The 26,640-nt window shown below is 42.0% G+C and overlaps 2 protein-coding genes across 3 annotated transcripts in view; both read left to right on the top strand.

Moving 5' to 3' along the window:
- PDLIM3 (PDZ and LIM domain 3) overlaps window positions 1-6,536 on the top strand; it is a 32,451-nt gene extending 25,915 nt beyond the window's left edge. For both annotated transcript variants that reach the window (XM_080928886.1, XM_080928885.1), the window contains exons 5-8: window positions 566-829; window positions 2,234-2,364; window positions 4,651-4,762; window positions 5,957-6,536. In XM_080928886.1, the coding sequence (XP_080785012.1) occupies window positions 566-829; window positions 2,234-2,364; window positions 4,651-4,762; window positions 5,957-6,146 (697 nt within the window). In that variant the 3' untranslated portion in view covers window positions 6,147-6,536. The remainder of the gene's footprint in view (window positions 1-565; window positions 830-2,233; window positions 2,365-4,650; window positions 4,763-5,956) is intronic.
- A 5,410-nt stretch (window positions 6,537-11,946) lies between these two features.
- CCDC110 (coiled-coil domain containing 110) lies at window positions 11,947-24,962 on the top strand (the record flags this gene model as incomplete). Its single annotated transcript, XM_080928618.1, has 7 exons — window positions 11,947-12,029; window positions 12,323-12,474; window positions 19,336-19,391; window positions 19,713-19,778; window positions 21,020-21,130; window positions 22,276-24,394; window positions 24,913-24,962. 7 exons carry the CDS (start codon window positions 11,947-11,949, stop codon window positions 24,960-24,962), a joined length of 2,637 nt encoding a protein of 878 aa, XP_080784744.1.
- Between the last annotated feature and the right edge of the window lie 1,678 nt (window positions 24,963-26,640).

Raw genomic sequence — 26,640 nt, 5'->3', positions numbered from 1 at the left:
AAATCGTGATAATAGTTCTAAAACATAATCTTTATTTGGCCTTACCCGTAGGCAATTATTATGCAGCCAAAGCTTAACTCGGCAACTGAAGCATGCTTTTGAAATGTCTAGCCTAAGTCTTCAGGCTACATAGTTTAATTTAATTATACTTTAATTATAAAATTTCAGAGTCATAAAAGGATATCCAGCTAACCTCCCTCAGCCATTTACCTGTGACATCGTCAGAAACTAAATTATTTGGCCTCCTTTTAAAGAATGTGAGGGCAGGCATTTATCTACCTGCTATACGTACAACTCTTCTACACCTTAGCCCTCAACTTGATGAACTCCAGCCAACAAATGCAGCTATCCCCTGCAACTTTTAATTTTGTTCACTTTTTTTTTTTTTTTTTTTTTTTTGGCATGTACGTTTTACATCGTCCCTTTTAGAAACCCCTTCTAGCCAGTGTTTTAGATTGATGTGATCACCTTCTCTGTCCCCACTCCCTTCTAACTTCTCTGTACCCGTTTTCTGTGTTCTTCCGGTTCCCTGCGTCACCTTTGCGTAACGTGGTCATTAACACAGTGGCTGCAGCACTCCTTCCGGTATTGACTGTGGCAGTGGACGTAGCACCCCTTCTTCCGTCAGTACTGTTAGTACGATCTGCCCGGGCGACTTGAAAGTTGCTGCTAAGATGGCCCCTAACATTCCTTTGGAAATGGAACTTCCGGGCGTGAAGATTGTACATGCTCAGTTTAACACTCCCATGCAGTTATACTCAGATGACAATATTATGGAAACACTTCAGGGTCAGGTCTCCACAGCTCTAGGAGAGACACCCTCCATGAGGTAATATGAGTCTTTTTGAACTGTGGGCATATTGACTAAACACATGGCTGATGTCGACTTTGATGGTGTCTTTTAATATTGTCTTGGTGGAAAGGACGCTACGAGAAAAAGCTTTAAGGGGGAGAAATGTTTTGCAAGCATTTAAGCCTTATTAAAAAATAACTTATCTTCATGGATGATAGGACAGGTGGAAATAAAAATTAGATCACATAAAGGCCAAATGGATGTCTTTTGAAAGTTGCAATGCCTGATTTAGTGTTCTCGGAAGTGGCTTAAGATCTTACATCGTCTGCCTTTGGAAATAAAAGAATGGGAGGGGGATGTGTCCAAACACTATTATGAGATGATCCTTTCCAATTTTTAATGGAAATGCGGGGAGAGGAATTGTTTTACTGTTCTAAATGTTTGCATCTTTTTGTTTTTATAAGCAAACGCTTCCAGTTGTTAGTGAAAATAGTTCAGTTCCTGTTAGTCTTTTATTTGACTAGTTTCTTCTTTGTTATTAATGTCTGTTCCAAGTACCTTGGACCCAGAGCTTCTCCTATTTAAAAGATTTATTATGAAATAAAATCTCATTGCTTCTTTTAATATTGCAAAATAACTTTTTTATAAATCATTGTGATACTTAAGAATGTTGTGTATAATATCTCAAAGTTGCCTCTAGGTTTCAGAGTTAATCCCAAGGTCATTTTGTAAAAATATATATATTTATATATTCATATATATATCACATATAATATAGATAATTAAAATATACACAGATAAATTTCTACAGTGAGCTAATCCAAAAGCCATTTTGCAGAGAAATGTATAGGTGTTTAAAATATGTATATATAATTTCTAGGTGATACAGTAAAATAACATAAAGTATTTAGTGCCTGACAAGTAGAATTATATCTTGATTGTTTATTATTAATATATTTACTAAAAGCATAGTAAACTGTTTTCATTATTATCAGTGTAACTCTTTCAAAAATTGCATAATCAGTTTAATAATCACATTAATGAGTTACTGCAGTGTATGGTTTGAAACAATGTCAGGTGAATTTCATCAGTTTACAAGTTATATGAAACTTGGTTTTATATCAAAAATAGGAATATTTAAATTTCTACGAGTAAGAATAATCAAAATGAGACCCCTCCTACACTACTGAGTTTGCTGCTTTTTTCTGGGTTGAGGAGGAAGGGCAGTTTTGTTCCCATCTGTACTTATACAGACATAAGTCTTGTCTTTGAAAATTACCATGATCTGGCAGTAGTCAAATTCAGATGGTATTTCTTATCTAAGAGAGTTGCTTGATAGTAACCCCTGCTCAGCCCTTGCTGGAAACAGAGGAGGAAGTTTGTTGTCATTTGCCTCATGGGGCTCCTGATGATGCGTCACCAGCTGCATTTGTGTTTCAGTGAGCCCACAGCCTCAGTGCCCCCTCAGTCGGATGTGTACCGAATGCTCCATGACAATCGAGATGAACCAACGGCTCCTCGCCAGTCAGGCTCCTTCAGGGTGCTGCAGGAGCTGGTGAACGACGGGTCCGGTGAGTACCGTATCTACGGGCATATCTGGAATGGCCCTTGGATGGGTGGGGAGGGAGATCTGGGCAATGGGGAATAATGCATGTCTGAAGACTCACTGGTTTTAGTCAGTAATAAAGTGGGTCTTTTGCTCAGAAGGATTTAGGGAAAGAACTTTCTGGACATGTCGAAGTATTAATGAAATAAAGCCACTCATTCAGCTAAAAAGCACCAAAACCAAGTGCTGTCCATAGCAGTCAAGGGCCAGTGTATTTGTTCATCAAAGAGTTCGTTTTCAACAGACACGAGACAGATGAATCTCTCGGCCTCTCCTCCCCAGCTCCTTGGAGCAAAACGAACAAACACAAAGCATGAACTGAAACCTACTGTGCACCTCCTTCTTTTGCCAAAGTACCTTGCAGATAGTTTTACCAAATTCTCACAATAACTCAGGAAGGCAGAAACTACTGTTTGCCCCATGAGAAACAGAGGCATAAGAAAAGTGGACTCAGAGAAGGTGGCGGCGGCAGTACACAGGAGAGCTGACCTCTCACCCACTTCTGTTCTCCTCCGGCTCATGCTTCAGCCCGTGCTTTTTGTCCCCCCAAAAGATATACACAGCCCTCGAACAGTCTCGCAAAGGCAGAAATGCCGCATTAAGACCGGTACAATAAAACGCAGTAATTGTTGGTCAGGCCCTTGGAATAATAACAAATCATGTGCACCGCTGGGATGGATGGGCGTGGCACAACCACTCTGGAAAGCAGAGCAGCTGCCTTTTACAGAGTTCATTAAGAAATGACCCAGCTGCTTAGGACCCACATGTAGGCCGAGCTGCATATCTGCTATGTATGAACCGGAGGCCTGGGTCCAGCCTTGTGCATGTTCTTTGGTTGGTGGTTTAGACTCTGAGAGCCGTAAGGGTCCAGGTTAGTTGACTCTGTCCATCTTCCTGTGGAGCTCTTATCCCTTTGGGGGCCCGCAATCCTTCCTCCTATTCCTCCATTAGCATCCCCAAGCACCAGCCACTGGAATGGGGGCTATCCTAAAAGCTGTTGCCTGTATCTGGAATACATTCTACTAACTGGGCTGCCTTGCCTGGCCTCAGTGGGGAGGAAGAGCCCAGCCTCTCAGAGCTTTGATTTGCCAGGGTGGGAGGGATATGGGGAGGGTAACTCACTCAGAAAAGAAAAGGAGGGAAATGGGGAAAGGATTGTGGGAGGGGTTGACCAGGATGGGGGCAGGGAGTGGGATGTACAGTGAATAAGTAAATAAATAAGTCACTGTTCTTAGGTAAACAAGGGAGATGCATTTAGGTTCCATCATCTTTGATGGAGGATTCTTTTAAAATAAAAGGCAGGTGTGTATTCCGGGGGGGGGGGGGGGAGAAACAAAGAAACAAAGAAAGAGAAGCAAATGACCCAGCACTTCTGTGCCTAGTCAGACATCTCAAAGCAGAAATGAAAACACACTTGTACGGTGGTATCCCATTATTAACAAGGACCAAATGGGTGGAAACACTCAAAAACCCCTTGAGACACCAGCGGATAAACAAAGTCTTATCATGTACCTGGGAAAGAATGTTTTTCCACCTTCAAAAGGTATGAGACTCTGAATAGGGATGGAGCTTGAAAGCATTCTATGCCAGGTGACAGAAACAGACAGGAAAGAGAAGATCAGGTGACTCTGTCTATATGAGGTCTCTAGAACACACAAATTTGTATGCCTGTTTGGTGGTCACGTGGTCTGTCCCCGTTCCCGTCTGTGGATGCTAACAGGTGGCAGATACACATGATTCTGATTTGGTGGCAGGTGAGCTGCGTTCCCAAGCCATCGGAATGGTAAACGTCATGATATATATTTTATTTCCAAAAGACAGCAAATAAAACAGCCAGGTGTGGTGGTGCACAGCTTTAGCCACTGCATAGGAGAGGCAGTGGCAAGTAGAACTCTGGGTTCGAGGCCAGCTTGGTCTACAAAAGAGTTCCAGGACAGCCAAAGCTGCACCAAAACAACAACAAAGAAAAAAAAAAAAATTCTATGAAAATCCAACCCTAGAAGCATCTTGGTTTCCAAAAGCGTGTTTTGTAAGTAGTTTCATTTTAAAGGGACCTGTTTCAGAACCAAGTCTCTTTTCCACCAATGGGCCCTGCTCCCTTTGAAACCACAGCGCAGATGCGGCTGAAGAATTCCTCGGGCTAAAGTGCACACTTTAAAATAGAAGTTAAAGTGCTCACTTTAAAATAGCCTCCAAGTACAAACTGAAGCCAGCTGTTCCCCGCCATAAATGGAAACACTTTGTTTTTCAGATGACCGTCCTGCTGGAACTCGAAGCGTGAGGGCTCCAGTTACTAAAGTCCATGGTGGGGCTGGTGGTGCCCAGAGGATGCCCCTCTGTGACAAATGTGGGAGCGGTATTGTGTATGTCACGCTTTTAACTGACTCGGGAGATCACTCTGGGGCTTGTTGGCAGTTTTTCATCTCTTTGTACTTTTAAGACTTTATATAGAAAAGGCAATTTTGGAAAAGTTAAATTTCTACTCATTAACTTAAAATAGAACATTTATAATACTTGAGCATATTTGGCCAATGGGTCTTAGTCATAACCCCAAATAGGCATCGAATTTAAGTCAGAAGTCTGTATCTTCAGAAACACATGTGTGAGATAAAACAAAATCAAAGCAAGAACAAACAAAACCGCCCAAATATGTATATGAAAACAATTTCTAAAAACCTTGATCCCCATTTCAAAAGTTAATCTCATTTATATACAATCTTCAGATACTTACTTTTCTATATAGAAGAGTAACGAACGCAGGGACCATTATGAGTTAAAATGCATTTTGTGACCAGCAGTTTCAATTATACTAATATCAGCATAAAATTTAAATTTTTTAAGTCAGCTTTCATTATTAAGAAACTGCATGTGTATGAAACTGCCACTTTTGCTAATTGAGATTTTTCGAGGGAGTCCAATCATTCTTAAATATGTCTCATGTGGATATTTGTCCCCACCCCCACCCCTTCTCCTACCATAGGAGAGACAAATTTTGCCCAGTTACCTAAGAGAGTTGGGGGAGAAGAGGATCCTGCTTAGAATGAAGGGGACAGGGGAGAGGGAGGAGAAGAGGGGGTGGCTTAATAGCACTTCTAAAAATGAACAACCCACAGTACCACCAAAAGTAATTATTGTTCCTAAACACAGTAAACTGTATCCTTGGTTAAGGTGAGTCTGCCCACTGGGCGTGCCATCCCTAGTGGGTAGAGTAAATGCTGGACCACAAGGATAAGAAGCCAACAGTGGAACTTCCACCTCGGCAGCTCACAGCCTGGCTCAGTTACCACTACCCCTTTAGGGGTTTGGCTTCCATATGTCATGGCTCCCACTTGTAAAGAAGCTGGGGCAGGGAGATGGGTGGGGGATGGGAGGGGGCTCAGAGTTACACTGGTTATGTGGGTTGCCTGTCTGAGGTTCTAAAGATTATTCATGCCTCACGGGAAAAGGTGATGATAGGGTTCCCTGGCTGTGAAACAGGCCAGCTTACGGCAGCATCCTTCCTCTCTTCTCTCTCTGTGGTGTTTTCACCTGTCTGTACCTGTGTCTTCTCCCCACAGAGGTGCTGTTGTCAAGGCCCGGGATAAGTACCGGCACCCTGAGTGCTTTGTGTGTGCTGACTGTAACCTCAACCTCAAGCAGAAAGGCTACTTCTTCGTGGAGGGGGAGCTGTATTGTGAGATGCATGCAAGAGCCCGCACAAGGCCCCCAGAAGGCTACGACACCGTTACTCTGTACCCCAAAGCTTAAGTCCTTTGCAGCCGAGAACACTCATGCACGCATGCGCGCACACACACTAACACCGGCCAATGGTGTGGAAGACTTCAAGCAGGAGGAGTGTGAACAGTCACCTTCCAATCTAAAACTGAAGCTTTTAGACGTTTATCTTATTGTGTAGTGAGGGAAAGACATGGGAGGCGACGGCCTGCCTGCTGACAAAAGACAAGTATTATCTACAGATTGTAGTTCTTTATCTTTGGGGACAGCAATGATGACATTTAAAGTTTTAATACTGTGCTCCATACTTTCTATCTGTTTCACAGCCATCCGCTGTGGAAACACCTGGATATGTAGGGGAGTCTGCTTGTTTTTCCTTTGGTAATTGTTGTAAGTAATGCCAAATAACAGCCTTGTACTCAAACTCTGCAGGTGTCTGTGTCTGTTATTCCTAAAGTGCACGTCGGGGAGACATTTCCTGAGCTGCTCTACACTACATTCGAACAACGGTACCACTGGACAATGCAAGCAAGATAAATCCGTGGAGCATGTTTTTGTAATTCATAGTGAAGTAGTGGTCAACAGATTCAGTGGAACAGCTCCTTTTTTAGTGTGTGCATGAACAAATATTCCAAGAAATCTGTGTCCTCTCTAGTTTTTATAGCTCAGTCCTTTGTGAATATGGTAAAATTGGATTCATGTGTGTGTGTGTGTGTGTGTGTGTGTGTGTGTGTGTGTGTGTGTGCGCGTGCGTGTGCGAGCACATTCGCACATATGTAAGAGGACCTGAACAAGTGTGACCATGTTCCTGGAGGCCAGAAATCAACCTGCATGTCATTCTGCTGAGAACTAAGCTCTGGTCCTCTGCAAGAAGGGCAAGTGCTCTTAACTAGTGAGCCATCTCTTCCACCCCCAGCCTGGGGTTGATTGAAATGTCTATTTCACAGGACAGTCAGTGTTGCTTCTACCGACTGGCAGCATCCTCTGCCCCATCCCAAGATGACCCCTCTGGGGGGATCTCCTGGAGAAGGCTGGCACTGCTGGTCCACTGGGGCTTGCTGATGCCCACTGCTGGTCTCCATGCTTTTGCTGTGAGCTTTGTCTTGGCATAGTTCAGGTCAGGCCTTAACCTTGACTCTGTAACCTCAGAAACATGCACTCTCTCTGGCCCCTGGCCCGGACAGTCTGGCACATAATTCCTGCTAGGACTCCCCTTCCCTGTCACCTAGCCCCACAGCCATGCCCTGGTCACGTACCTCTCTTCTGCCCTCAGCAGTGAAACTGGGACATTCCTGAATGTGAGCTTTTGAAATGCACACAGTGGGGAAGCAGTGAGCTGAGGTGATGCCCACAACCTGCCTTTCATGGCACACACAGCCATGTCTACCTGCTGTCGCTGCTACTTGCTGCTGTATGACAGATATCTTCCTCCTCCAGTGTTCAAGTTGAGACACTTAACTAATTGTCTCTGACCCTGATTTCTCCAGAGAATACCTGCCTGGCTTCCTAACCTCTGCCACAAAACAGCTACTCAAAATAGTAAGTTCTTATTGAGGGCTAGGATGTGAATTATGTCAGACTCTTTTCTTCTCGAAGATTATTTTTAAGAATTTGTTCTGGAAAAACAACGTTTTGTAAGATAAAAAAATGCTGATGGACTTAGGAAATATGAGAATCTGAGAAAATGGAAATGAAACTGAACTTATTTTTCTAGATTCTTGAAAATCCTGAGAATTGGCAAGAGCAGGCTCTGCGCTGCTGAGCCAGGGGTTAGAGGCAGGGACAGCAAAGGAAAATTTGTAGAAATATGTAAGAAGCACTTAGAGGTTTGGGATGTGGCTCAGAGGAGGGCATGACTCCTCTACATGAAGCCCTAGTGTGATTCTCCCTCAAGATGAAATAACCCAAGTGCACACCTGTAACTCTACACTAGGGATCAGAAGTGCACGGCCATCCTTGGCTACATAACACATTTAGGACCAGATATACCAGACTCTTGTTTCAAACAACAACAAAGAAGTATTCAACATGTGCGCACTCCCCTTCTGACCCTATACTGTTAATTCACACCCCTCCAGTGAGTTGGTGAGCCTTACAGAGAAAGGGGGAACACAGTACTCTTGAGCCAGAAAAGAAAGCACAAAGGATGGTTATATACTTCGCTGAAAACAGAGTAAATTAAGACCGAAAGGCTCATGAAGAAGCATCAGACATTACTGTACACTGGACTTTGGACATTAGGTGGTATTTTCCAAGCTGGACATGGGGACAGATACTTGTAATCCCAACATATGAGACTGAAACAGAAAGATTGGGCTAGCCTGGGCTACACATGAGCCTCATTTAATCAGCTGGCCAATAGGCAAAGAAATGATAGAGGCTTCCTTTCAGTTACAGTTCACACATCTTAAATACAATAAATAGTGAATTGCTCACACTCAAGCTTAATAAGGGGCTTATTATTATAGCAAAATATAATAGTATCTGTAAAACCTGAAACTTAGGAGAGATATGGCTATACTTAGATGATTTAGGCTGTATGGCTAAGGCTTGTGAGGCATGCCCTACAACTGCCCATTTATTATTTAGAATCAATACTGTCCTTCAAATAATCCAAAGTTTTTAATATTTAAATGAATGAACTAGAATTAAGAAAATTTTAGAATTAAGTAAGACATAAAAATATCAATGATAGAAATGAAAAGAGTTTGTAAAAGCATTTTCTTGAACATTTTATTTTGTGTGTGTGTGTGTGTGTGTGTGTGTGTGTGTGTGTGTGTGTGATTTGACTGCATGTACGTCTGTGTGCTGTAAATACAAACTGCCCATGGAGGCCAGAAAAGGAGTTGGGTTTCCTAGAACTAGAGTTACAGATGGTGAATCACCACATGACTCCTGGAGGTTAACCTGAGTCCTCTAGAAGAGCAGACAATACTCTGAGCATCTCTCCAGCCCCAAGAAATTTTTTAAAGCAAACAAATAAGAAATATTCCCCTTACCTAATATTTTCTCCTTTTGTAACAAATTCACACCAGAAATTCTATGCAGAAGGAACTCATGTCATGGAAAAAAACAAACAAACAAACAAACAAACAAAAAAGACAATCAATTTTGACTTAGCTTTCTTAGGGATAAAAGAAGGAAAGACTTGGACACTGTTTAGATTTACAAGCTGCAGAAAGACAAAATACTGAACAAAACTATCCGAGTTACTATGGATTTTTGTACCTGTTAAGCAGACTCTTTGGGCCTTTTAATTAACAACTCTAGTAACAAACGTTCACATGGGGCTGAAGATGTGATTATGTGGTTAGGAACATGCATTGTTCTTACAGAGAGCCCGCTTCACTTCCCAGTGCCCAATCTGTCAGTTCACAGTTGATTGTAACTTTAGCTCCAAGGAATGCCTCTAACCACACACACATGCATATAACAGGCATGTATAGATACATAAATAAATAATAAGAATTAAGAAAAAAACAAATATTTGGCATGTTGCCCTTTAAGCCAACCTGATTTTATCCACAAGAGAAGTTCACCATGTAATCATTAATTTATTATTGTGTCATCATGGCCAAAAGTTCTTTTATTTATTCTGTACCTTAATTGAAATCAGAAAGGAACATTGAGGAGAGACTAAAGGGATGAAAAGAATTCAAGTAAACAAGTCTCACCTGTCACCTGTCCTACCTGCCTGTCCAGCGATACTCTCAGGTCTCTGCTGGCTTTCGGGACTATTGGCATCGTTGTTTAGCTTTTTCATTTGGTTCTATTACCTCTACTTCCCTCCCAACCCTTATTCCTTCCCAATCCCTTCCAAGCCCCCAACCCTAGGTAGGAGAAAGAGAAGGTTTGAGGGAAAAGGGCATAGACCTCTTTAGGCTATGTCCTGCTGATCCAGGGCATTGGGTTCCTTGGGTCAAGCCTAATTATCATCAGGATAACACCAACTTCTTCTTGTCAGACCACAACAACAGCAACCACGAGCAGCAGGATGATCAGCAGCCTCCACAGGCCCTCTTGGGGCTCCCCACTTTGCACTCTCTCCAGAGTCCCCAGAATTAAACTATTTGCATCTGGTAAAAAAAAATTAAAAAAGACATGCCTCTGCCAGGTTGTGAGGCAAATCATAATCACCTGCTGAGAAGCAGCCTCTTATCCCACACCTGGGATTCAAACAAAAACACATTCACATAACATGGTTTTTAGAGAAACAGAGATTCTCAATACTACAGGGGATGCTTCAGGGGACGCTCACTGGGCACTGACAAGGAAGAAGGGCTGAAGACCTGACAGGGTGAGACCCTTGACGATTCCCATCTGCTCACAGAGCTCTCCACAGCTCATGAGAGAGCTTCCTGTGATTGATCTGTAAGACCAAGTACCTTCAAAGTGGGCTATATTGTTGTAATTAGTTTTAGATTGGGGAATTATTATCAATCATTTTTATTTGGTTACTTAATGAACAACCAGACAAAATCTGCGGTCATCGAGATGGCTCAGTGGTCAACGTGCTAGATCCCAACCCCAATGACCTGAGTTCAAATCCCTGAAGCCCACACAGTGGAAGAGAACTATCTACTGAGACTTGTCTTCTGGCCCTCCTCACACTCTCAGTATGTCATGTACATATATACAATCGTGGTACAAACATGGTTCATGCATGTCCACATATACAAGCATGCTATGTGCATATCTAGGTATACACACATACACAATAAGTAAATAAATGTTCAAATAAATAAATCAGGTATTGGCATTGACTTTTAAAGCAACTTAGAATAATGGCTAAGAATGAAGAGGATGTTTAAAAGTATGCTTTCTTTTCTCTAAGAGTTAAGGCATAGCAGGCATTTTAAGTTACAAAAAATACGAATCATGATTTCATACACATCACTCAAAATTAATACCTCACCTAAGCTTAGTTACCATCCTCATAAGAAGCATCTGGTATACAATCATCTTAAATTAAGTTTGTATTAAAGATTTGCTGGGCATAGCAGTGCACACATCTTTGATCCCAGTACTCAGGAGGCAGAGGCTTTAATATACTCTAGTAAAGGTCATTTTTCTGATAGATTACTTGACTGAGAAATTATCTTAAAAGGTTTCTGTGGAGACTTGTGCATAGATTAAAATTGGGGTTGACATTGTAAGCACCTGTCATTTTTGTTTTCTATTCTATGCCACCTGCTGTGACTTAGTCATCTCATAAAAATCTCCAGGTAATTTCTACATAATACTCAGTATCACCATATACAAATTAAGTTGTCACATAATAGTTCACTGTTACATTAATACATAGCATTTGATGAACTATACTATTTTCTTTAGAATGGAACTTTAACAGACATATTAGACCGAAATTTTTAAATGTATTAAAGCTGTCCCAATGCCACAAAAAAAGACTGAAAGTAAGAAAGTATAGCTAATGAACATTAAACTACCATGCCTCTTCCCTGAAAGTAAGCCGTGTGTAATTTATTAAGTAATAAACAATAATATCACAGTGACTGTCAATTCCTACTCACTGAAGTTTAAAAATCAATTCTCAATGATTGTACATTCTCTCTGAAATGACTGATTTTGCAAAATAAGTCATATGTATTTATTGAAAACTTGTACTCAAAAGTTCGTCCTTTCTAACCAGCCAGTTTAAGCAAGCTCTGCTTCCTGAGAAAGCACCCCCCCCCCTTTTACAAGCGTTTTATCAAGTGCACAGGAAAATCAGTGTACTTTGATAAATGAAAACCAATCACGTTGTCTGCATCATCTCTCCCGGAAAAGGGTGGGGGTGGGCAGGGCTTCCCGACCTCTGTTACTAGGCAACGGGATGCTGAAGCTAGAAGAGGCAGAGCTGAATGCTTGGGGCCAGGCAGTTGGTAGCGAAATCTTAAGTGACATAAATGAGCCCAGGTAAGAACGATCCAGGGGGCTGTCCTCTAGGGAGGAGCTCTGGGAAATGGAGGATAGTGGGGCCAGACCCGGGTCTCTTCATCCCAAAGCCTCGGGAGTTTTCCGGGTGGTTTGGTGTGCGGATCCCTCTGACCTCAAATCCCCATCTCAGTGAAAAAGCACCCGCCTGCCCCCTGGCGGACTACCAGTCCTACTTGCAGAGTCCACATTTCTATCTGGCCCCAGCGCGCCCTCCGGTGGCTGCCGAGGGCCTGGGCGACCTGAATCTCCATGCTTTGCTTCTTCACCTTCAGGTTACCTTCCAGCTCTTCCCCAAAAGCTGTGCTCAGGCCTGTTCCAGAAAAGCACCTCGAGGAAGAAGATGACGTTGACTCCATTCTGCTTTCAGCATCCAAGATCCTGAATTCCTCTGAGGGGGTAAAGGAACTAGGGGGCAGTGAACCAGGTAAAATGCTGGGTGAGAAAAAAAGGAAGTTGGCGGTTTGCTGTTTTGGTTTGGTCTGGTCAGGTCGTGTTGGGTCCGTGTTGGGTCGCGTTAGGTCGGGTCGGGTCAGGTCGGGTCAGGGTTGGATCAAGGTCTGACAGGGTCTGTGTTGGGTTGGGTCGGGCTGGTTTAGTTTGGTTTGGGTTTATGTTTTAATCAGATACCTAAAATATGCATGCGTTTTCTAACAAAATCTACGCTTTTCCAGTAAATATTTGGGGGAAATGGTCTATATAATGGGGAGACTATTTGAAAGAATCCAAACGGCCACGGGTTCCAATAAACCAAGATTCAAATGTGTAGAGTAACTGCAGGACCACAGAACACTGACTCTGGGATCTTGCTTTCTGGAGAGAAGCCCAAAGTGACAGCACCCCTCTTACATGGGTGCACAGTGGGGCATCAAGAGAAGGAGCGGGAACTCATGAGCAAAGGTGGCCTTTAGGTGAGGCAGGGAGAAATCATGGATCAGAGACCTAGACTTCAGACAGGGTTCCTTTCCACACCTTGGCCAATCCAAGACCACAGCTCAACTGATAAAAATCAACTTGATTCAAGATGGAGAACATGGAAGAAGACTGAACCAGTGAGTGCTTTCTGCATCCCTCTGTCTCCTCTGAAGACCTGTAGTCTTCCCTGAGCAACCAGCAACGGAGAGGGGGATGAGACAAAAGACCATCACAGACGGTTGAAGACATTAAGTTAGCCCGGTATTTACCTCTGAGCTCAGCAAAGGTCAGAGGAGACAGAATCACCTCGATGCTGCAAGAATATGGCTTTGCTCTTAGAAGCTGAGGAGATAGTTTCATATCGAAGCTCATATCGGGCAAACATCAGCTCAAATCCCCTGTAAAGGTCAGGCTCGGTGGAGACAGGAGAATCCTGAAAAGCACTGAGCTTCATGAATACGGCAGTAAATAAGAAAGTTTACCTCAAACACAGTAGAGGATTGACACCCAGAATCCCGTGATACTCGGTTGCTCGAAGTATGCATATCAGAGTAACTAGGTAACATAACCATCACCTGTCAGAACAAGTATCTGAGGGGCACTTTTAGACTTCAGCATGACCAATAAGTTGGTTCTGACCCTCCGGTTCTACTTCTGAAACTCCATTCATCTGCTCAGCTGCCAGGCATTTTTGAAGTACCTGCTGTATCTGGCCCTGTTCTAGGTATTGGACATCTGTGATTATCAACGCGAGTTGTCAACTTGACAGATTCTAGAGTCCCCTGGGTAATGAATCTCTGGGCCTGGCTATAGGGGATCTATGGATATCAATGGTTGAGGTGGGAAGAGCTGCCCACCGTGGGTGGTGCCATTCCTTGGCTGTGTTCTAGACACCTTAAAGAAAGAAAGGCAGCTGAGCATCAGCAAGAATCCATCCTTTGCTCTCTGTTTACCGTGGATGCAACTCAGCTTATCTGTCTCATTGTGACTCACCCCGAAATAATAGCCTGTACCCTTGAGTTACAACACTGAGGTAAACCCTTTCCCACTCGGGTTTCTTTTGTCAGAGTATTTTAGAGTAGAACAGAAAAGAAACTAAGGCAGGATCCAAGATGATAACATATGCAAGCTCCCGGCTTATCTGTCAGTGGTAGAGCATTGTTTACAGGTAGCAGCCATTCCTGTGGGCAAAGAGAAGGCAGACGTATCTGCGGTGTTACAGGTGGGTGAGGATTCTTCTGTTTTAAAGGGAGATAGTAACAGGAGAGAGTTCCATTTAGCAGGTCCCATCTGAGCAAAGACCAGAGGAGGTAGAGAAGAAATCGCAGTAAGTTCTAGAAATGAACATTCCAGGCATCAAGACCAGCAGGGGCTGGGCTCTGAGATGGGAGTGGGCTAGCTTGAGAAGTTAGCTCCTGTGGGTGAGGCAGAATAAATGAGGGGGTGGTAGCTGCAGAAGGTTGGACTGGGGTAGGAAATGGGGTTATATTCTGAACAATATGGGAAGCACTGGGAAGCTCTAAGCAGCCCCCTTGCATACAGACTAGAACTGTTATCATGAACACATGCTCTTTGAGTATTTACTTCATGCTCTGTGCCATGCTAAGGGTGATACATGCTTAGAGTTACCCATCACAGTATGTTATGAAGCCAGAATCCAATGTCCAGGCAGCCTGCTCCCATAACTGGTATCCTAACTTTCCTGACAAAGTGTACTTCTAAACCACAGGCCACCTACACTGAGATGTCGCTAGACCTGTCATCAAAGTGAGTGTTTGCACTTGAGAACCAATTTAACTTTTCACTTTTTAAATCACCAAGCTTCCCTTGGCCCCAGTCACAGGTATACACTTAACAGTTTCTGCATATATTGAAAATGGCATAATTTTCTGCAGGCTTGGAAATAAACTCCCTCTATTATAAGAGGGTCATCCCATTGAAACTTGAGGGTTTTTTTTTTTATTTCAACACCTGAACATGAAACAGAAAACATAAGCTAGATATGAATCGTATTTCTTACATTTCCAATTGATAATAAGACTGTGGGGTGGGGCATATGCATAGCAAAAGCTTGGGAAATGCTGTGATTCTGTGTTGTCTCCTGTGGGTCTCTGCTTATCCCAATTCCAATTCCAGAGTCATATAGTGTCATGTGACTCATCTAAGCATTACCGAACTTTAAAAGTACTTTTCCTTAGGAACAAGTAACACCCAAAGACTCATAGGAGAAACCAAAAACCTTCTTTATTGCCTTTAAAATTAGGTGAGCCCAATTTCCTGCCTGCTCACCGCCTGCACTGAGTCACCAGTGCGCAGCTGAAGAAAACCTATTCATTTCTGAATCATACCATGAATCATACCATGAAGCTAAAACGAGCAGCCCAGTGCTATTTGGAGTGCTTGCTCTGTTGCCAAAATAAATCTCTTTTCAAATGCACCCTTCCCCCAAATAGCCATGTCATTTCTCTCATAGCCATGCCATTTCTCTCATAGCCATGCCATTTCTCTGATGGAAAAGGTGGAAACAACCTGACCACGCCCCCCCAAGCCTTACATTTGCTAAGCTCCCTTCTTCCTGTTTCAATGGAAAAACTGCCCTTTTCAGTCAATAGCCACCTGATCCACATTCCTTCTCATCCCGAATTCTTCTGCCATTGTGTCTCTCATTCTCCAGAATCTCTTTCTCTCTCTGCTTCTTCTTTCCAGAAAGCAAGCACGTTAGGATCTCTAAGGTAAAATATTAAGTTAAAAAATAGATCCTCTTGGACTGCTGAGATGACAGATAATTATATATATTCATATATACATGATATAAATATTCACAAATACATTATATATATCGCATACACATATATGTATATAAGTATATATATATATGCATTGAAATCTTTTAAGTACATGTATATAATGTAATGATTTTGACAAGATAATGGAGGTGTCTAACCCATCAGCTGTTTCTTGTGTCTTCATGAGCTTTCAGATTCTTCACCAGCTAGCTTGAAACTTTGATATCAAATTCTTCACCAGCTATTTTGATATTTTTGTTATCACTTATAACCACCTATAACCACCCTTTCCCAGACTGCAGTAACCAACACCCTATTCTCTTCTTCAGTGAGATTGCCTTTTACTTTGCACATACATGTGAGAGCATGTGCACATATATGTAAGAACATGTGCACAGACATACATGCAGGCAAAACACTTATGCACATAATTTTTAAAGGATAAAATTGCCTTTTCTTCCTTGGCTCATTGTGTATGTACCTCACTTTTTTTTTTCAGTTATCAGGTGATGGGCACTAAAGTTGATTAGCCCTCTCAGCTGCTGTAATCATGCTTCAATAAACTTGCAGGTGAAAATACCTCTTAAACATTCTAATTTTGTTTCCCTTGGGTATATACCTGCAGTGGACTTACTGGGTATTTGTGGTCATTACTTTTAATGGATTAAATTTAGTGGTTTAGCAATACCCACATACTGTTTTCTGTTACAGGTATGCCAATTTACGTTTTCTTCATCATCACGCATGAGTTCCCCTCTCTTTATATCCTCCCTGTTCCAACTTCATTCATGCTTTGTGTGTGTGTGTGTGTGTGTGTGTGGGGGGGAGAGAGAGAGAGAGAGAGAGAGAGAGAGAGAGAGAGAGAGAGAGAGAGAGAGAGAGAGAGAGACTAGTTCTTCATGGTAGGATTCTGGGTGACTTTTTTTTTTTTTTTTTTTTTTTTTGCATGACCAGTATGAATACATTATAATAGGATTGTTTAGAGTCTAGAAATCTTTGAAACTCTTTCCTACCTTGGTCTCATCTTCCCAATGAGAGTCAGAAAAAAAGCAGTATTTGGGTAAGCTCTCTGTCTCTTTCTGTGCTCCAACTAAAGGTAGGATTCTTCAGTTGGCAACACATCTCCACATACTGAACTAATGTTGCCTCATCTCTGATGAGGAGCAAAATGGCAAAGGAGATGTCTGCACTTGACAAGCACCGTCTACACTGTCTGCACAGTTTGATGGGCCACTAATGTGGGAGAGAGGATCTGGAGACCTAGTGAAGACCGACTCTGAAGACAGATGTTCTCAGCCTAAAAGAACATTCCGTCGTAATGGACATTTCTCCTGGGAAGTTCTAAAGTTTTTACTTCTTAATTTAAAAACTTTTTAAAGCAAGAAAGTTACCTACCTAATGTTTAGATAAATACTACATAATCTATCTTCCGCTATAGGTCTATAAACAACCTCCAGGAAGGTGCCAAGACTGTGACACTCGCTGTCTCATTTCCTGAGAGACCTGAGGAGCTCTTTTCACTGTGTGTGGTTTTAGAGTAGCTGAGGAAATACAATCAAGTGTTTAATCAAGTAAACAAGATCAACTACAGCACTAACTCTCAGCACCCTCTGCCCTGGCAGCCCTGGCAGCAGGTGTCTCTCCCCAAGAATAGATCAGTGCACTGCGTATGCCTCTCTTGTTCTGGAGTAGCAAGACCCCATGCTCTGTCTTGAGGGGACAAAGATGGGTATGGGTGTGTCAAGATTGGTTGGGTATCATAAGGCACGGCCATTTGAGCAGCACAAAGAAACACAGGATATTGACTCTCCAATGGGAAAGGTCTTCCCACAAGAGATCATAAGTTTAATGCAGGCTGCAAAGACTCTACCTTTGATGAGGAAGTGTGACAACTCTCCATCCTATTTTTGCATAGCCAAGAAGAGCCAAAGGACTGTGCACACAGACTGTCCCCAAGAGAGCATGCAAATTGTTCTTTATTGAGCGTTGCTTAAGAGCACAAGAGATGGATGTGATGCACTGTGCACACATCTTGTTTCCATGAGTAGAGAGAGCATCTCATGGCAATTTCCCAAAAATAACAAGACCTATACAGTCCATTGACCAAAAGCCTTTCATAGTACAGGTATTATTGTGTTCTGTTTTATTTTTCTTTTAACAAAAGGGTGAAGTCTATAACTCAGAAGCAAAATGGTTCCTTATAAAATAAAAGTATTGCTATAACCCCATGTAAATATTTTCTTTTTATAATTTTTTAATTTTGCAAAACATCAAACATATCACACATATATATGCATACATACATATATATCTACATACATTTACAGACATATATGTACACACAACATATATGTATATGTTAATATATTATATATATATATATATATATATATATAAAATATTTCAAGGCGTGTTCACCCTTGCCTTTAATCCCAGCATAAGAAGGCAAAAGTAGGTGGATCTCTGTGAGTTCGAGATCAGCCTGGTCTACATCATGAATTCCAGGCCAGCCAAGGCTACATAGTTGTAGATTCTGTCTAAAAATAAATATTATTTTGGGCTGCTGAGATGCTCAGTGGATACAGGTGTTTGTTGCCAACCCTGAAAACAAATCCTCAGGACCCACATGGTAGAAAGTTTCCTTCTGATGCACATACAGACACACACACACACACACACACACACCAATGCCGTGGTACAATTCTGCAAAGTCAGAGGTCAAGTTTATGGAGTCACTTCTCTCCTTGCATCTTTACACCAGTTTCAGGACGCAAATTGTCCTTCGGTCCCTGTAGCTAGCACTTTTACTGGCTCGGTCATCCCCCTGGCCCCTCTTAAAGTGAGATCTGTCCTTAAATTTAGTGTGTGACTAGGATAATGTAAGGAACAACCTTTCTCATTATCCCTCTGTAGCACTGTCTGAGTTTAAGAGTGTGCTCTTTGGGGCTGGAGAGATGGCTCAGTGGTTAAGAGCACTGACTGCTCTTCCAGAGGTCCTAAGTTCAATTCCCAGCAACCACATGGTGGCTCACAACCATCTGTAATGGGATCTGATGCCCTCTTCTGGTGTGTCTGAAGACAGCCGCAGTGTACTCACACACATAAAATAAATAAATAAAGATTTTTTTAAAAAAAGATTGTGCTCTTTGTAGTGGTTTCTGCAAAATAAAATTGAGGAATTAGCTGAGTGGTGCACGGCATTCCTCTGAGCACTCGGGAGACGGAGGAAGGTGGATCTCTGAGTTTGAGGTCAGCCTGGCCTACAGCGTGAGCTCCGGGACAGCCAGGGATGCACAGAGAACCCCTATCTCAGAAAGCAAAAATACAAAGATAAATTTAGAAACTAGGGCTGGAGAGATGGCTCAGTGGTTAAGAGCACTGACTGTTCTTCCCAAGGTCCAGAGTTCAAATCCCAGCAACCAGACGGTGGCTCACAACCATCTGTAATGAAACCTGACGCCCTCTTCTGGTGTGTCTGAAGACAGCCACAGTGTAGTTATATACAATAAATAAATAAATCTTTTTTAAAATTCTTGTCTTAAAAAAATAGGAACTAAATGATGCATGTTCTTTATTTTTCTTCTTAGAATATGGCTGTGCATCAGAACCAGAAAATAAAATCCAACCACAATCAGCATTGAAAGTGAGTCTGTTTCATTTGGTTATGGGCAATATGCTTTCTGAATGAATACTCCCACGTTATTCTCACTAAAATATTCATGCACATGCATAGAGACTCCACATAATCCCCATCTCCAAAATGTTTATGAACATTCATAGAGAGTCAGCAACCCAGCTAAGGATGAGTTTGAATATTTACTGTAGCATGAGTTAGCTGGGTCATGTGATCCTTTTTGGAACCAAGCCACACTGGGGTTTGCTTGTTAGTTTTAATCCTAGCCTTTGAAGACTCTCTAGCTATCTAAAAGTGTTCCATTTGTCGTATTGTTAAATCTCATTACAGGTCCTGCAGCACCAGCTGGAGTCATTTCAGGCTCTGCGGATGCAGACTCTCCAGAACGTCAGCATGGTATGATTGGTATGGTCCATATGTAGGGAATCTCCTATTTTCAGGTACCAGCCCATTTTCTAAACCCATCAGCAGCCAGTTGTTAAGTGGATGCGGAGTTTAATACACCAGAGGTGATCATGTCTTTCAGGCTGAAATTTTATTTGAGTAAACTACATTTTCCTATCCTTTTGGCTGTGAGGCCGAAAGAAAAGGCTGCCTGGGGCAGATGTGATTGAGCTCAGAGATTGAGCATCTGCCTAGCACATGCAGTGGGTTGGGCTTGATCCTCGAACTACAGATAAACAGTCCTTCCTACATACAGTCTACAGAGAGAGAGACTCACTGAAAGATTTAAACTATAACTCAAAAGTGGCCCTGGGGGTCGAGGGATGTATACTCTATCACCTGATAACTCTTAGCTCATTTCTGGTGGCAGGATTCAGATAATCAAGGCTTTAGTGTTCAGGAGCAAGCCTCAGCCACAGCCTGGTCTGCTTTCCAAAATGAGGGGTAGTCAGATTCACATCTTGGTAACAGGTTGGAAGGTGTTCCAAATCCTGCTAAACTCAAGTCAGGAGAAGGAGAGGAAAAGAAAGGGAGGGGTGAGGAAAGGCATGGGGGAGGGAGAGAAAGCACTTTGTTCTGTAGGCTGGGGGTACTAAGGTCACTTGCTGTGACTCTGAGTTCCTCAGATGGGTTCTCAGACAATTCACAACCATCCTCTCTAGAGAGAGACTCATTGCTGAATCGCAGACTCAATCTTGCAGCTAAAAGCAAGAGCATGTTATCAAAGGCTCACACACTACATCTGAAGCGTAATAGAGTCTGCATAGCATATGCACTAAACACAGTCCCTAATGACCTGGCATCAACTCTGACCCAGTGTCCTTGTATTGAGGGCAACTGTGGGGAAGTAGAAGAAGACATTTGTGACAGGTGACATGGCACATTCTGTTTCAATGATAGATGCCAAAGATTTCTTACTCTACAATGTAAAAATGTAACACCTCTAAAATTACTAACATAGTTAATTTTTACTATTTTACTAGAGCCTTCTGATCTCACCACAAACACAATATTTTTAAGAGTAATTTAATGACAGTGGTTACAATAACTAAGTTTGACCTGGTCTCTTAATGGCAAAGAACTTTTTACATTCAAGAAATGTGAAGGTGTCTTTCAATTATGTGCTTCTACACACACACACAAAATCCCAAATGGTAGTTGAAATTCTAACATCCTCAATTTATCTTTTAAAGGTCCAGTCTGAAATCAGTGAAATATTGAACAAAAGTATTGTTGAAGTAGAAAATCCACAATCTAACTCAGGAAAAAATCTAGTATTCAGCATGCATCCTGAAAAGGATTTGGTATGTATTCAATACATCATTCCTCCTTCTGGTGTTTAAGAACTATCCCTACAACTGGTTCTCACCTCTATCTATCTATCTATCTATCTATCTATCTATCTATCTATCTATTTATCTATCTATCTATCCATCCATCTATCCATCGTTCTACCATTTATCCATCATCAATCATCTATCTATCTATCTATCTATCTATCTATCATCTATCTATCCATCCACCTATCCATCTAGCTACCATTTATCCATCATTTATCATATACATATATATATCTCCATCTATCATCTATTTATTTATCCATCTATCATATATCAATCATATATCTACCATCTATCATCAATCATCTATCTATCATCTGTCTATCATCTATCAATCATCTATCATCGATCATCTATCTATCTATCTATCTCTCCCAAAAAGAAGCAATGGAGCATCAGAGATGAAAATAAGGAAATATCTGTCCTGAGAAACTTAAAGAAGTACGTTGATCTCTGTACTGGAAGGTTTGACTATCTCTTTAAGAGGGTGGGAGAGACATTTCACATCATCTAGATGCTGAAAATACCCAAAGCAGTTTGGTTGGCCTACCCGTCCAGAGGGGATTGACAAACCAAGGATGAAGTCTAGAGAAAAGCTTCAAACTAGAGTGGCCAATATTGTTCCTGCTGGCCACGAAATTACATTTCTAGGATACTTCCTAGAGTCACCCTTTTGAAACCAGGAATTTGAAAGCAAGAGCTAACAACTAGCCCCATAGCAGAAACACTCATTTTACTTGAATTCTACTTAGGAGACTCTCTTAAAGCCTAATACATTTACTATATTTCTGCCTATGAAATTGAGAAGCTGGTCCATATATCTCACCCTCTAAGGAAGGAAAGCAATCCTAAAGCACTCTGTTGAGGATCTCAAGGCAGTTGGTGTTAGTTTGTTCATGCCCAGATAAACAGATAGGCAAACACACACATACACACACACACACACACACACACACACACACACTACCCTGGTTAGTAGTTAAAATACTCAGTATGGTTGTACACACAAATCTTCCACAAATTCTCTTAATCTCTTGGTCATATGGTAAATGACAATATATTTAGAGCATGTTTCCTATTTCTGCTAACAAGACACATTTCTATTTGTGCCTAACAAGACACAAGAAGAAATCCTTTCTTCCATGAAGTATGATCATTTTGAGGACCCGAAGACTCTGCATTCAACGGGAGAGACCTCCAGCAGTAATCGTGGCACTGGTCTCTCTCAAAGCACAAATATCCCACCCCAGATCCAGGTCAAGGACATGTTATCTCTGGAGAGCCTGAGAACTACAGCAGATACCTCACCTCCCAGCAAAGCTACAGACACCTCAGAGCAGCCCAACACCAGAAAGAGTTTTGGTCTTTATCCGTTTCTATCTCCGGTTCCTCAAACGGTGGCACCTCCAGCTGCTCCCTTGATTCTGGATAAATCCACCACCAGCAGCCCTTTCCTGAAGCATGGGTTTTGCGACAACTTAGACGACATTTGCCACTCTATCAAGCACATGAAAGAAGAGCTTCAGAAGTCGAACGACAAGGAGCTGGCGCTCACCAATGAACTTCACACTTTCCAGACAGATGCGAGCACCCACAGTCACCATCAACAAGGGCTGTTGCCCATCCGTAGCACGAAACTTAATTTTATTCCAGAAGGAACCGTGGAAGGTAACTTGAGTGAAGACATCAAATCGAAGAGAATCTCCGAATTAGAAGCATTAGTGAGCAAACTACTCCCACTCAGGGACACGGTGTCGAAGCTGCATGTGCATTTTTGTAGAAAATGTAAAAAACTGTCTAAGAGTGAAATATGCTGGGGGAGAAAGAATGAGAAAAAGAAAGACATCCCTATCACCAGCAAGAATATCATGGATTTAAAATTTCACTCCCAGGCTCCAAGGCACACTCTGTCAGTCCTAGATCCAGGGAAACACAAAATCAAAGACCAAGAAGGCCAAGCGTTCATAGTCAGCCAAGGACCTGTGACCTTTGAAAAGGAGAAGGAACTCAAAGGCAAGTGCATCCCCGAGCAATGTGTTGCCAAAATTCATTACCTACAGAACTACCTAAAAGAATCCTTGCAGAATCAGAAAAAGATGACGGAACTGGAGAATGAAAACCTGGCCCTTCGGACCAAAATGAAGCCCCTCATGTTCACAGCCCAGTCCCTGATCCAGAAGGTGAAAAGCCACGAAAAGCAACTGAAGTCTCTGGCTGAGGAAAAGAGCACTCTGCAGTCCAAGTTAACCAAAGCAGTGGAAGAGAACAAAGACCGCCTCAGGGCCCTTAAGAAAATCGTCAGCGCCTATCACGTCCTCCAAGGCCAGCACAGAATGCTAGAAGAGAAAAACAGTCAACTCTCTTTGGAAAAGCAACAGATGCTAGAAGCAGTCAACCACCTGAAGGGCAAGGAGCACAAGACCCAAAACGACATGGCCCTTCTCCAGAAGGAAAACAATAGAGTTAGCATAGAAATAGAAGCAATGAAAACAAGCATGTTGTTGATCCGAGATGAAAGGGAAATGCTCGAGAAAGACATGTACCAATTCCTGAAAGACAAGGGCACCCTTGAGAGTGACCTGAAGGAGAGCAAACTGGAGATCCTGCAGCTCAAAGAGAAGGAGAAACTGGCCAGAGCCGAGCAGGAGTCGCTCTTTCACCTACTAGACACAGCTAAAGCGGAGAAGCTGAGCCTGGAGTCAGCACTGCAGGAATCCGCTTCCGCCAGACAGAAGTTGGAAAGAGAACTCGTGGATATTCAAACCTACCAGTCCGCCGCGGAAGAGAAGTTCCTGAAAGAAATCAAAAGCGCCAAGTCGGAGGCAAGCATTTACAAAACCAACTTGGCAGAAATCAGCAAGGAATGTAAGGTGTTGTCCAAAATGGTCATGGAGATTAAAGCAGATAACCAGATTCTGAAAGAAGAGCTAAAGAAACATAGTCAAGAAAACACCAAGTTTGAAACCAGCATCAGTCGGCTCACGGAAGACAAGGTCCTTTTGGAAAACTATGTGAGAAGCGTAGAAAATGAGCGGGATACCCTGGAATTTGAGATGCGGAATCTTCAGCGAGACTACATGAATTTAAGCGGTAAAGTCTCTGGCCAGAACAACAGTGCATCAAAATCGACCTATATTTCAAGACGAGAAAAGTTCTATTTTGACAACTACGATACCTATGAAGATGCTTCCAGTCTTGGGAATAGGCCTTTGGCCTCTGACCTGAAAGGTGTGTACATTCTGATAGATACGTAGAGGCATCTCTAAGACTCCAATTAACTTATCAGCACTAACCAAAGTATAGAAATAAGAGGGGCCTAGAGAGGTGGCTCAGAGGTTAAGAGTATATACTGCTCTTGTGGAGGACCCAAGGTTGGTTCCTGGCACCCATCCACCTGTAAGTGGATACAGCACCCAGCTTCAACATCTGGCTTCAGGGTACCCAACTCCCTCTTTCAGGAACACCTGCATCCACAAGTGTGCAAATCCACATGGTGTGCAAATACACACGCATATACACATAACAAGAATAAATAACTCTTTAAATGAAGAACATAAAGGTGAATGCAATTTAGTTCTGTAAGATATTTTATCTGATTTGTTACATAATAGACCCATTTAAGAATTTTGTTCTGTAGATACACCGGATGTGTACACAGCATTGTTGGGAGGGTGAAGATTTTGAAAATGCTCATTAGAAATGTACTTAGAACTCACAGCTTTAAGACATTTCCTTTTCTTTTTCAGGAATACCACATAGACGATATCAACAGCTTCCATCCAAGATGTGTAAATAAATTTCAAAAGAAATCAGTGTTTAAAAAAAAAATGGTTTCCAAGTAATTTTCCCCCATAAAAATAATATTGCAGTAACTTTTACCTCTAGTTCCAAAGGCCTCATGCATGATTAAACTTATTTTAAAATAGATATTAGAATTACATTAAAGAGTCAAAAACTATGGGAAAGATGATATCAAACTCTAAGCTTACGTGTTGTCAGACTTTTATGGTTTCATGAAGGCTAATGGGAGGGCTGGAGAGATGGCTCAGTGGTTAAGAGTATTGCCTGCTCATCCAGAAGTCCTGAGTTCAATTCCCAGCAACCACATAATGGCTCACAATCACTAGTAATGGGATCCGATGCCCTCTTCTGGTCTATCTGAAAGACAGCTACAGTGTATTCATATACATTAAAGAAAGCTAATGGGAAAAACAAAGCCCTGGGTCAGAGAGTGAGGAGAGCCTGCTTCTCAAAGCAGATTTGCATTTGTCCTTCACACAGATTCCCACACATAACATAGAGAGCCCCAAAGAAGGTTACATTGCAGGAGAGAAACCTGTCCTGCCTCAAGCCAAAGCTGCAGTCAGACTCTCCCTCTGTTGTACAGGACCAAACCATCTAATCTATTTTGGCTCTGTAATCTCTTGTTGAATTTCCTCAGGTGCCTTTCATCCATTACTTGAAACATTTTTTTTCTCCTTAATACATTGTTATATTAAGCTCGATACACTTTCCATTCTTGAGATAAACCCTACCAGGCTGGGTCATTATTATTCTTTTAATGTATACTCCTGGGCTTAACTTTATATCAACCATTTAGAATTTTTGCTACAAAAGGACATTGGTTTATATATTTTCTGGCAATGACTTTGTCTGGTTTCAGTGTTAGGAAACTCTTGGCCTGTAGAATGCCAGGTGTCTTTTTCCACATTTACTGCAATGGCTCAGTGCCAGAGCTATGCCTGGAACACAGGAGCCACTTGGTTTTTGCAAATGAATGGTGAGTGAATACACGGCCGTCCTACCAGAGTCTCAGGCTGGACAGTCACTTGGTACGATAGAGACACAGAACATTGAACATTGAAGACTTGAGACAACGTGGACTTGTTTGTCTCTCCCTAAACAGTAAGGCTTACAAATTTCCTTTCAAGATTTTTAAATAAAATAATTATGGTTTTCCACCCATCTCCTATAGTTTTCTAATCAATGTCCATGATAAGGTATGTCACAGGGAAAACTGGAAGCAGGCTTTCTCAGTTGTTTATTTCTGTCAACATCTTATACTTCGTTGTCAACAAGTAAATAAATTGCATTACTCTGATCTCTGATTTTGACACAGGTTGTACAGGCAGATACTGTAACTTGGAAGCTTTTAGTAATCCTCTTAATTGTTGAAACTGAAGAATTTGCCTGGGTACACAACATAATAACTTGCTAGCTCTAAGCAGCCAGGATGCCTGGCTTCCCACTTCTGGTTGTACTGCCTTGAACATGAGATTCTCTGCCTCCATCTCTTAATTTGTTACATGAACACCAAAGAGTTAACAACCACAAGCACATTTAAACAGAGCAGTGCGCGCGGAATGGCTCCCAACACATAATAACCATCAACTGTTACTTTATGTTGATATTTTAAACAAAATATCATAATTGAGAATGTGGTGATTAAATAATAAACAGTCAGATTACTAAAT

Source organism: Micromys minutus (assembly GCF_963924665.1).
Source record: "Micromys minutus genome assembly, chromosome: 14".
Taxonomy (NCBI): Eukaryota; Metazoa; Chordata; class Mammalia; order Rodentia; family Muridae; genus Micromys; species Micromys minutus.
The sequence above is the reverse complement of the archived record's forward strand: the minus strand, read 5'-3'. Positions and strand labels throughout refer to the sequence as shown.